This window comes from Xenopus laevis, chromosome 1S, assembly GCF_017654675.1.
Source record: "Xenopus laevis strain J_2021 chromosome 1S, Xenopus_laevis_v10.1, whole genome shotgun sequence".
Taxonomy (NCBI): Eukaryota; Metazoa; Chordata; class Amphibia; order Anura; family Pipidae; genus Xenopus; species Xenopus laevis.
In genome coordinates this window covers 29,896,407-29,909,509 of record NC_054372.1, presented here as the reverse complement: position 1 = coordinate 29,909,509, position 13,103 = coordinate 29,896,407, and the positions used below count along the sequence as shown (strand labels likewise).

Sequence of the window (13,103 nt, the reverse complement as noted above, 5' to 3'; positions counted from 1 at the left end):
CAGTTGGAGAGTTGAAGATTGGGCATCGCTCCTCCAGATAATATCAGGCTGCCATGTTCAGACAAGCCAAAATATCAAATATCACAGCCCTATCTTATCCCATGACTGTGTAAGAAAACAGTACAGGAGGACATTTCTACTGTTCCAATACAGAGTGTCACATTTCACCAATATAACAATTAGGCACAAATGCACTTGATTATTTCTGTATAGCCCAGGAACAGACCACTTAATATTACTGTATTTGCCATAACATCCATACAGTAGACCACAGACAAAGCTTAGGGACACCAATTAGCTTCTTTTTAGCTGGGACAAGATATTTACTTAATAATTTGTGGACAGTCACTCCAGGCTTTTGATTTCCGTTTGGCCAAGGCAAGCCAGGCGGGCTCCGAGGACACCGGAGAAGCATCTGGTGTAGAAAATCGCTTTGGAATATCCTTTGACAGAGGAGGAACTTGAACTGCATCAGTGATTTCCACTGAGAGAAACAAAGATACAAGAATATTAAAGTAGGGGGCAGATTGTTTTGAGAATGCAAAGTCAAATCAGATACACATTCTAAGAAGAACATTTTCATTTAAGGGGGTGACAAACCATTTAACCCATTAACTGAGTGAAAGATGTATACAAGTGATATATACTATATAGAGAGAGAGAGCGTTTAGCACGCAACATGGTTTTTTATTTTTTTTTTTTTAAATACAGAGTTGGTTTGTTCCCTTGAGAAAGGACATTGTCTGCAACCAAAACGTCGGGTCTTTGAGTTAATAACAACTGTATTTTGTCAAAAGGTCTGTTGCGTGTTGTACTTTATACATTAATATTTATTTTTTACTGGCACCCACATGGTGCCAAGTAACAAATATATAAAGCAAAATGAAAAACTTGGCAGACTCAGTGTTTGTATAATATGTACAAAAGAAATTCTCTCCTTATTTGTGCCTTTTGGTGTGTATATATATATAAAGGCCCTAATGTGGGTCGAAACATTGGATGCACAAGTTTATATTTTGGTGTGTATATATATATATATATATATATATATATATATATATATATATATATATATATATATAAAGGCCCTAATGTGGGTCGAAACATTGGATGCACAAGTTTGAAAAATAAAAATATTTTTGGTTCACTAACCAAGGAGTGCGGGTCCTCTTGAACTATACATAAATGCTTTGACCCTACACCCACACTTATGGAAGACTGGTTCAGAGTTCAAGCGTCTGATTCAAGTTATATATAGCATCCATGTTAGCCTGGCACTACTCGTAAGAAAGGTGTTTGGTGCCTGGGTGCTATCAGCAAAGTAAGTAAGATATCCTGGAAAAAGGCAAGCACTCACAGGTCTTAAGATGCAAAAAATCGGTGAAGTTTATTGAAAATAAATAACTGACGTTTCGGCTAATCCTATAGCCTTTCTCAAAGTATATATATAAATGTCCAGATAGTACCCGCACTCTTCCAACTCCAATCGAGGGTGCTGAAGTCAAGATAAATATGTAGCCTTCAAAATGGACCAGCACACCAAGCTTTCAAGTTTTCAAACTTAATTTATTTTCACATCACAAATGGATACACGAGTGATGTGAAAATAAATTAAGTTTGAACACTTGAATGCTTGGTGTGCTGGCCCATTTTGAAGGCTATATATATATATATATATATATATATATGCTACCAGCTATTGCTGCATGCAAAAATCCAAAGAGAACAAAGTTTTTATGATCTCTTTTTCAGCCCATGTTTAAAAAGGCCAACATTTCAGTCTGTTCCTAAGACCATAGGTCTTGAGAAAGGTCTTAGGAACAGACCGAAACATTGACCTTTTTTAATGTGTTAAATACAAGTTTTGAGGTTTTAAATTTGTTTTCAATAGTTCCCAGTGTGCACCTTCATTCTTTTTGGATATATATATGCTTTATGAGGCACAGGTATATATATATATAAAGCATGCCACTTAATCTTTGTTATTGTGAATATTTATTTTTCCCCTGTTTGTACTTTAAATATGTACATAGCACAGTACACAGTAGCGCTGTATAAACAAACATATACTGTACTTAGATATATGTATAGCAAATGCTTTTCATAGAGACCTGTCTAGACTGGGGAAGTGTGATAGGATGGATGGGGATTCCCAGCTCCTGGACTCAGAAAGTCAGATGCAACATGGCTTAGTTAGTTGCCTAAAGAACAAACAATGTCATAAAGCAGGTTTGCATCTACAATGAGACAATGCTCTGTGCATCAGCTACAGTAAATTAAAAAAAAAAAATGAGTGAGTGGCATCTATGCCATAAAAATAATAAGGTAGTGGATGTAGAGCTATAGAAGGGCATATAAATACAGCCCTTAAGCCAAATATAACTGGTACAAAAATATTCAATTAAAGAACAAAAAGGATAACTAAATGTATAGAAAGAAACATGATCAGGTGAAAATTTAGTTTTAACAGAAAACCAAGGCTAAGCAAGCCACAGAAATTCCCCTGAGCAGTTGCTTAATATCCCATTTTAATATTATTATTATTTTATATATTAACATTTATTTATATAGCGACAGCATATTTCGCAGCACTGTAAAGTTAATGTGTTTATACAACGAAATCACATTAATTACATACGAAGAACATATGGAGTTACAGACAACACAACCAATACTGGTACAAAAGGTGAGGAAGCATCTTGGGTGATAAATGATCATATTTTGGATATGTTCCTTAGGTGGAAGTGACATGATTTGAGGAGTGAAGGACAGGGCAGAATCTAGAATAACCTCAAGGCACCGGGCCTGCTGAGATGGGGTATTGAAAACCATACGATATTGATTAGATTGCCGAGGGCGGAAGTTTAGAGGGAGAATAATAAGGGGCCCAGAACAGAGCCTTGAGGAACCCCAACAGAAAGAGGAAGGGGAGAAGATGCTACTCCATTGTAGGAGACACTGAAGGAACGATTAGTGAGGTAAGAAGAGAACCAGGACAGGGCCATGTCACGAAGGCCAAGTGAATGGAGGGACTGGAGAAGAAGAGGATGGTATACAGTGTCAAATGCAGCGGAGAGATCAAGTAGTATTAGTAGTGAGAAGTGATTGTTGGCTTTAGCTGTTAAAAGGGTAGTTAGTTAGTCAGGTTAGGCCAGTTTCAGTGGAGTGTTGTTGCTTAAAACCAGATTGTAGGGGGTCCAGCAGGTTATTGTCAGTGAGGAATGAGGTTAGTCTGTTGTAGACTAGGCACTCAAGTAGTTTAGAGATAAAAGGTAGCAGAGAGATAGGCCGGAGGTTATCAAGATTGGAGGGATCAATAGAAGGTTTTTATGGGGGTGTCAAGAGCATGTTTTAGTTGAGAAGGAAAGATTCCCTTTGAGAGCGAGAGATTAAATAGATGCGTTAAGGCTTTGATTAGACAGGGATTGGCACTGTGGAGAAGTTTTGAAGGAATAGGGTCAAGCGGATAGGTGGTAAGGTGAGAGGAGGCCAACAGTTTTGAGACTTCCTCATCAGTGACAGGGGTGAAGGAACACAGGAGAGACTGGGGGAGTGTGGAGGGTGATGGAAGTCTAGGGGGGTTGAGTAGTGTAATGTCACTGATAATGTACATTTTATTTTTGAAGTGCTCAGCAATATCTTGAACAGAGAATGATGGACATGGAGGGGGTGGAGAAGGGGAAAGAAGTGTGGAAGGTGGAGAAAAGTTGTGCCGGTTTTTTAGAAAGGGAGTTAATGAGTGAAGTAAAGTATGTTTGTTTGGCATTATAATATTATTATTATATAGTCACCTGTGACTGATGTGGGAAGCGTGTTGGATTTTTGTAGTTGCTCTCTGCGCTGCAGGCGAGTCACTACTGTTTCACATTTCTTCTCCTCTTGGGCTGCTAGCTTTTGCAGGGAACCAGACCTGGTTCTGTATTCTACTGTACTGACACTCTCACTGGCCTTTTGAGATATAATTCAGAAAAAAACAAGTTTCACTAACATATCAAAGTCATAGGTCAGCCATTTGTATTCATTTCCATGTACAGGGAAGGAGGCTAATGTGCACACAAGGTTTATTGTCATATGTCTGTTATAGAAAAAGACATACTGAAATTGTATCCTTATTATAAACAGGTTTCCTTTAAATACAGGTATGAGATCTTTTGTCCTGAAAACTGTTCTCCAGAAAGCTTGGAATTACAAAAAGGCTTTGTCCCATAGTCTCCATTATAATGAAATAATCCACTTATTAAAAATGATTTTTTTATTTCTGTGATAATAACACAGTGCCTTGTACTTGATCCAAACTAAGATATAATTATTCCTTATTGGAAGCAAAACCAGTTTATTGTGCTCATTTAATATTCACATGGTTTTCTAGTGGATTCAAAGGAACAATAACACCAAAAAGTCTTTAAAGGTAATGAAACCATAATGTTATTTTGTGCTGCACTAGTAAAACTGGTGTATTTACTTCAGAAACACTACTATAGTTTATACAAACAAGCTGCTGTGTAGCTGTGGAGGCAAAGCTGAAAAAGGAGAAATGACACAGGATACACAACTGATAACAGATAAGCTCTATAGTAAACAATAGGAGTTTTCCAAGATTATCTGTTATCTACTGAGTCCTGTGCTTGAATGGCTGCCCCATACCTACACAGCAGCTTGTTTATATAAAGTAAAGTTGTGTTTCAGAACCAAACCCATCACTTTTATCAGTGCAGGGCAACAGTACATTATATTTGGTGTTACTGTTTCTTTAGGTATAGTCTGACCTAATGACACTGTCTTTGTGTCCTTTATGCTGTTTCTTAAGCAGTATAAGAACTTTTATCTAATATATTGGGGACCGGGTGTTTCCGTCATAATAAAATGGAATCTTGGGTGAAAGTTGATTTTCCAGGAGGTCTCATATGCAAACACCAGGCTAAAGTAACGTTGGAGTGGCTCAAGAACAAATGATGAATGTCCTAAAATGGCCCAGGAACAGTCCTGTGGCACTATTTGAAGAACCTGAAACATAACTGCCAAGAATAATGGGCCAAACCTGTCCCGAACAGTGAGTAAACCTGCTACATATACTTATAAATAAATGTTAATGTCACATTTCTACCTGAGAGGGTCATCTCATGAAATTATGGCTTTAGAGTGACCGTTCAACATAATCACAACTAGAGCCAACATAGGTGTGGAAAATAGATAGGTGTCCATTTTTAAAGGGATGACAACCCTTACATATACTGAATATTTTCATTAACCTGCTTACCTTTTCTTTATTGATCTTTTCTGACTGTTTGGTTTCCCTGGCTTGTCTTCTCTCTTCCCTGTAAGCGTGCTGTTCCCGAAATCCCTTTTGCTTCTGTAGCGCTAACGTTATCCACAGAGGCTGCGATGTCTCAGATTTTTCCATCAGCCTGGTACCATCAAGGGAATGACGACTCTGAAGAACTGGCCTTTCTAAAAGGACACATAGCACAATATATCATTAATGTCAGTTACCATGGTCAGTAGAGTGATAGTTAATCGTAGCATCCCCTATACACCTTCAACTACAAGTGTTAGAGTTGGAGGTTGTGCTTTAGTGTTACAGGCATGTACTGTACATGATAGACCCCCCTTTATTCAATTTTAGATTAGACCCCCTATTTAATAAAATCAAAAGAATAAAAAAATATATAATTAATAATAAATCGACTTTACCTTTGCCAATTTGCTCTTGTCTTCTCTCAGACTTCTCTCTCCATGGTATAGGGATTGACGGAAAAGAATACTTTTTGTCTTTTGCTTCTGGCTCCTCGTTTTTACCTGGACTTGAAGATGGCAGTGCCACACTCCCTTTGATGGATTCTCTCAGCATTGCTTTATCCATGTCACTTTTTTCCCGCTTCTGTGCAGTTAGGTCAACCATATTACTTCTATCAAGTTTAGAAAGCACTGAGGGTGTTTGAGTTGGACTGGATGACTTGGGAGCTAGACATGGTTTCTCAACAGAGAGTGACTTAGACACAGTTCTACCTCTGTTAGGTGAAGGAATGTACAAGCTGGAGGATGATATTAATGGGGGAGACACTGAATGGAGATCTGTTAAGCTGCTTGAGGCATCCATAGAGATTGACATAAAGTTTTCTTTTTTTATTTTGGTAGGTGATGCTGACAGTTCTTTTCTAGATGTTTTTAAAGTTTCTGTTTCATCTGCTGCACTGAATGACACTGGCACGCCATCAAAACTATCACCCGCGCTATACCGTTTTTTTCTCCTTTGGTCATTCAGAGGGTCTGAATGAAATCTTAATGAGTAATTTGTTCTTCTCAACTTGACTCCAAATGGAGATGTTTTCTCCTCCCCATTTTGTACAGTCTTATCATTTTTCCGTGCTCCGTTGCTCATTTGCATTTCAATTCCAGTTTGGGACTCAGCCTGCCCTTGACGGGGAGAATGAGGAGGATGGGGAACGAGAAAGGATGGAAGATCTTTTGAAAATATAAAGCCTTCTGTGCTATTATTACTGGTCACCTGCTTTCTCAGTTTGGTTGGGATTGTTTCTTGTGAGCTATTGACTTCAAGAGATTTTTCTTGCGTGGCATTGTCAATTGAAACTGACTTTGCTTCTGCTTCAGCTTCTGTACTTGTTTGTGTAGTCATTGTCTGAAGCTGTTGTAGTTTAACACTTTCAGCAAATTTCTGCCACGCTGGAGTTATGGAGAATTTAGCACTGGCTGACAATGTTTTCCTTAAATTGCTATGGAGCTCACCATTGCCTTTTCCAGTCCAGTCATCTCTCTGTAAATGTGAATTTCTTTGTGCTTTCTCAAGCATACTGATATTTTCTGATTTATTTAGAATTTTTGATCGGATGGAAGTCCATTCATCCAAGGCTGACTGGGTGTCTAAAGACTTTGTTCTGCTGCTAATTGATGTTGGGTCTTGCCTTCCTTTTTCACTTTTGGTTGTTTGGTTTTCTAAATATTTTTTGTCATCTGTGAGACCCAGCAAAGACTTACACGCGGAATCCTTAATTTGGTCGAGGTTCACTGCCGTGCCACAAAGCTGAGCACCAGTAACTAAAATAGCTGTGTGTGGAACACAGAGGGAAGATGGAAGGGCATGAGTGGTTATATTAGGCTTATTTTCCTTTGACCAATGTGAATCAGGAGAAACAACTGCTTCTTTGGAAGGTGTAACTGGAGATAAGTTAACTCTCTGAAACAAAATTTGCTTTTCACCTGCTGTCACTTTGAAGGTGAATGGTCTTTGCCGCTGGTCAAGTTCCTTCCATCGTTGCTCTTCACTATTTCTACCTTGCTCCTGGTCTTCAGCTGCTGTTTGCTGCTTGTTCTTTTGGATCTCTTCACCCTGACTTGTTTCCATGATCATCTTTTCCTTTTCAGCAGCATCTTTGTCTTTCAGTTTTGTATCAGTATCTTTTTTCTTTTGCTGATTCTGCTTCTCTAAACATTTTAGTTCTTGCTGTTTTTGTTCCTCTAGTTTCTGTTGTTCTTCTCGACGTTGCTTCTCTTCTTCTTCACACTTCTCCTCTGCCTTCTGTACTGCTTTCTGCTCTTCTCTTTCATGCCATTTTAACTCTTCTTGCCTTCTGTGTTCCTCTAGTTCTTTGAGAATTTGTTCAGCTCGTTGTCTTCTTTCTTCCTCGAGTTGCTGTTGCTCTTTAATTTCAAGTTCCCTTTTAATTTCTCTCTCTCTCTTCTCTTGTTCTTCCTGCTGTTGTTTTAACTCTTCCTGATGCAATTTTAACTCTTCTTGCTTTCTGTTTTCCTCTAGTTCTTGGAGAATTTGTTCAGCGTGTAGTCTTCTTTCTTCTTCAAGATGCTGTTGTTCTTTAATTTGAAGTTCCCTTTTAATTTCTCTCTTTCTCTCCTCTTCCTGCCATTGTTTTAACTCTTTCTGATGCAATTTTAACTCTTCTTGCTTTCTGTTTTCCTCTAGTTCTCTGTGAATTTGTTCAGCGTGTTGTCTTCTTTCTTCTTCAAGATGCTGTTGCTCTTTAATATCAAGTTCCCTTTTAAATTCTCTCTTTCGCTCCTCTTCCCGCCGTTGTTTTAACTCTTCCTGCTGCAATTTTAACTCTTCTTGTCTTCTTTTTTCTTCTAGTTCTTGGAGAATTTGTTCAGTGTGTTGTTTTCTTTCTTCTTCAAGACGTTGTTTCTCTTTAATTTCAAGTTCCCTTTTTAATTCTCTCTTTCTCTCTTCCTCCTCTTCCCGCCATTGTTTTTCCAACTGCAGATTTTTTTCTACTTCATCTATAGGTCTATTTTCAGCATTGTGTTTCGGACTGATTAGTTTTTGATGTTTTTCCAGCTTCTTCTCTTCCTCATTATCCAGCTTCTTAATATCCCTCCCTTCTTCACTTTTGATTAATGCTTGAACCATCTCAAGGGATTGCACCTCAGTCTTCTTCCACTGTGACTGATCTGATTTATGTAAATTCTGACCTAATATTTCTGTGGAATTATGCATGGTTTTGTCAAGAGAGTTTCTTGTGGGAGCACTTTCATTTTCAAACTCTGTGTCTTCTATACTCTGGCATTCCTACAAAATTTATAAAATAATTATTGTTTAATAACAATGGATTAAAAAACCAAAACATACAGTATAGTGCATATATCATATGCATACAGTTAATATTAGTAGTGACACAAAACTAGAGAATGCATCTTTTAACTATCTCCTTAACTAATTTCTTGCTAGTACTGTATTGATAGGGAACTAGGGTTGCCACCTTTCCAAACAGTGGAGACCGGGCAGGGGGCAGGGCCATGATGTCAGGGGTGGAGCTATGACACAAGCACACCATAAATCCTCAATTAAAATCCACAGTGCAATAAATAAGGAAGAACGTTATACAGCAAATTGAAAATGATGTTTTTGTCGTTAATGACTTTTATTGCATTACCATCTTGGCTTATGAACAGTTGTAGAGACTAGTAGCTCAGTATCTCCAGTCCAATTGCTTTCAACAACATTACATATACAAATAACTTAAAAACCATAGAAAATGTGTAATGAATGTATAATGCAAAGTTGCTATTTTTTTTAGTTGCTATTTTTATTACGCAAAAAATATTTTTTGGGTTGACATTCCCTTTAAGGTGATTTGGTGTCACATCCCAGCTACTAAATATTACAGGTGCTAAAGCACCCAAATTCCTGTCAAAGTTAATAGGTGTTCACTGCTAAATAGATGAGGGGGTAACTCACAAGTTACTTGATCTACACTGCATTCCAGTAATAAATCAGGCGTTGAACTACTGAATCTTGTTGGCAGTGCACCCCACAGTTGCAGGGGGGGGGTTAGGGATACCACCCTAGGGTGGCCCAGGGGACAAGTAGGACTGGATCATGGGTCTGTTGTATGGTAGTTCTCCCACCCCAACCAGTACTGCAGTTCGCCACCTGTGTGTTTGTACATATGCTGCAGGAGGGTGATCCCTCAAGAACTTTTGAGGGGGGCCATGTTTGCTGGATAAATGACCTTCATTGTTGACAGAAGTTGACACCTTAGGGGGGATCAAATAACAAACAAAGAATTTTGCAAAGTAACCAATACCAGTCTTTTGTATATGCTTTCATGCATTTAACTGGTCAAAGCTAAATGCTGATTGGGAGCTATAGGTGTCTCTACAGGTGCAATTGAGTAAGAAAATTAGCTTAACCATAATTTTTAGTATGCCTATATTTTCAGTTTTGCAATTATTTTTGTCCAACTGTATTTTGATGGCCACTGTCCAGGCCAATGCACAGACACAGACAAATACACGTCTAAGCATTGAATGTATAAAGCCATTACCTGGGACATTCCTCTGTGCTTCGTTGACACCCTCTGGTTTTTCGGCTTGACGGAAAGCTTATGTTTAGCAAAAGTGTTATCCAGCCGATCGACAGACCGAGGAACAGCATCCAGATTTATAGACTCGATTGTGCCAGACGCTGCCCGGGGCCTTTTTGTCCGTGATGGCTTTACTGGAGTCACCTGAAGGCAAGTGATATGTAACTGAGTGAGCAACAAAAGCAGCATTTCATTTACAATCAAAAAAATATTGTATTTATTTTTGTTGCCTTTGTCTGGAAGATTCTCATCAAGCTACTGCTGCTTTGCTGCTGCTACATTTCTCTCGTAAAGAGACCTAATGAAAATGTTATTTTTATAGGAGGATGTTGGTGTGTATTGGCATATATATATATATATATATATATATATATATATATATATATATATATATATATATATATATATATATATATATATATATATATATATATATATATATATACAGTATATAAAGGTAATCTCCCTTAGACTCCATTTTAACAAATAATTCACATTTTTAAAAATGTTTTCCTTTTTCTCTGTAATAGAAAAATAGTGCAGGTATGGGACGTGTTATCCAGAATGCTCGGGACCTGGGGTTTTCCGGATAATGGATCTTTCTGTAATTTGGGTCTTCATGCCTTAAGCCTACTAGAAATTTGTTTAAACATTAAATAAACCCAATAGGCTGGTTCTGCTTCCAATAAGGATTTATTATATCTTAGTTGGGATCAAGTACAAGCTACTGTTTTATTATTACAGAGAAAAAGGAAATAATTTTTAAAAATTTGGATTATTTGGATAAAATGGAGTCTATGGCAGCCATTCCGTAATTCGGAGCTTTCTGGATATTGTAAGGGATCCATTACCGAGAATCCATAAGATCCGTTAGCCAGAAAGCTCTGACTTATGGTAAGGCTGTCTCCCATAGACTCCATTTTATCCAAATAATCCAAATTTTTTAAAAATGATTTCCCTTTTCTCTGTAATAATAAAACAGTACCTTGTACTTGATCCAAACTAAGATATAATTAATCCTTATTGGAAGCAGAACCAGCTTATTGGGTTTATGTTATGTTTACATAATCTTCTAGTAGAATGAAGATCCTAATTATGTTGCATCCGGAATACCCCATGTCCTGAGCATTCTGGATACAAAGTCCCAAAACTGTACCTTGTATTGATCCTTCCTTACTGGAGGCAAAACAAACCCATTGGGTTTAATCGATGTTTAAATTACTTTTTCATAGACTTAAAGTATGTAGGTCCAAATTACAGAAAGACTCCTTATCCAGAAAACCCCAGGTCCAGAGCATTCTGATAACAGGCCATACTAGCGATTCTGGAGGGGGGCTTAGTTATTACACAGGGTTTATTGCTCCTTTAACTGCAAAGTGCAAAGAGACAAGTCTTCCCACAGTCTAAACTGTCTGCATCAGAAACAACAACCCAGAATTCCAGGTGTGTTGTACCCGCTGCCCCAGGCATGCCCCATTTCACCCAGACATTGTTCAGATCATTCTACTTCTTGCTCTTTCAGGTAGCATTTCTATTCTTTTCAACAGCAGGCATTAAGTAAACTTCAGGTGCAAATACTGACGGCGGATGACTGGGTGAGGGGCAAATTTGGGCGAGTTTCCATGTCTGAGTACATAAATGCACCTGTGACCACTAGCAGTCGGTACAATGTGAAATGTATATATATTAAAAATATAATCATCAGTCTTATATCATCTGTGTTAAAGGAACAGTTCAGTGTAAAAATAAAAAGTGGGTAAATAGATAGACTGTGCAAAATAAAAAAATGTTTCTAATATAGTTAGTTAGCCAAAAATGTAATGTATACAGACTGGAGTGACTGGATGTCTAACATAACAGAACACTTCCTGCTTTGCAGCTCTCTAACTCTGAGTTAGTCAGTGACTATAAGGGGGGCCACATGGGACATAACTGTTCAGTGAGCTTGTAATTGACCCTCAGCATTCAGCTCAGATTCAAAAACAGTTATGACTGATGTGCCCCTCCCCTTCAGGTCACTGATTGGTTACTGCCTGGTAACCAATCAGTGGAAAGCAAGAGAGCTGCAAAACAGGAAGTAGTGTTCTGTCTATTATGTTACACATCCAGTCTTATCCAGCTCTTATATATTACATTTTTGGCTAACTGACTATATTAGAAACATTTTTTATTTTGCACTGCCTATCTATCTACCCAGTTTTTATTTTTACACTGAACAGTTCCTTTAAGGAAATATATACTGGAAGGCTTTGTCTTCATAATGTACATATGCTCTATTAAGGGCTCCCAATTAATCACATTTGAGAAGTGTAAAAAATGTTGATTTGTTGATAGTTCAGCTCTGATATTAAAAAAAAAACTGTGTTACCTTCTCCTCTGTTTTATGATCTAGTTCAATAACGGAGCTGAAAGAACCCGGTGATCCTGTGAGCTAAAATTAAGAGAAAAGAAAAATTTTATTAGAGGGAATAAGAGCTTGTGATTCATTCACACGCAGTTGATTTGGAAAGCACAGTCCAGATGCAATGGGTCAGTAGGATGTAGTAAACACCAACATAGCAGAAGAATGAATCATATTTTTGTACACAAAAGCATTTATTAGATGATACAAATAGAAATGTGCCCATGTCATCCCAGCAACAACAGCAATGAATGTCCCTGGAACAAACAGGATGCTGGTATTATACATTAATGCTGAATTTAAAGATCTCATATGTGCATTTGGCACTGGCTTTATACTACAATGTGTATGGAATTATCACTTGATTTCTTTTGCATGGTGATGCCCCTGAGTAAGCTGCTCCTCGTGTCCTTAGAGTCAATGGTAGGAACAGGGCCCCATTGCACAAAACACCTCAGGCTGCTCTCTATCACAACAAACCAGGCCCGGACTGGCAATCTGTGGGTTCTGGCAAATGCCAGAGGGGCTGCTATCAGGTGACATAGAAAGTCAGTATTTAATGGCCTGCTGGGACCTGTTTGGGCCTCTTTGTACTTGGAATGCCAGGGCTTATTTTGACTCCCAGTCCAGAAATGCAACAAACCCCTATGACAAGGAGGATTTCATTGCATGAATAGTGATGGGAGAATCTGTGCTGTTTCGCTTCGCCAAATAATCTGCGAATTTACCACAACTTTCGCAAAACTGCAAACGCATTGAAGTCAATGGACGTCAAAATAATTTTGACGAGCGACAATTTTTATACAAGCAACTATTTAGGGATGCACCGAATCCAGGATTCGGTTCAGGATTCGCCCTTTTTCAGC

General features: G+C 38.1%; 1 protein-coding gene across 2 annotated transcripts in view; it reads right to left on the bottom strand.

Moving 5' to 3' along the window:
• Nucleotides 1-278: 278 nt before the first annotated feature.
• cracd.S (capping protein inhibiting regulator of actin dynamics S homeolog) overlaps nucleotides 279-13,103 on the bottom strand; it is a 93,806-nt gene continuing 80,981 nt past the window's right edge. For both annotated transcript variants that reach the window (XM_041579481.1, XM_018243152.2), the window contains 6 exons: nucleotides 12,205-12,267; nucleotides 9,798-9,980; nucleotides 5,692-8,539; nucleotides 5,258-5,448; nucleotides 3,792-3,948; nucleotides 279-484 (listed from right to left, as the gene is read on the bottom strand). In XM_041579481.1, coding sequence (XP_041435415.1) covers nucleotides 324-484; nucleotides 3,792-3,948; nucleotides 5,258-5,448; nucleotides 5,692-8,539; nucleotides 9,798-9,980; nucleotides 12,205-12,267 — 3,603 coding nt within the window. In that variant the 3' untranslated portion in view covers nucleotides 279-323. The remainder of the gene's footprint in view (nucleotides 485-3,791; nucleotides 3,949-5,257; nucleotides 5,449-5,691; nucleotides 8,540-9,797; nucleotides 9,981-12,204; nucleotides 12,268-13,103) is intronic.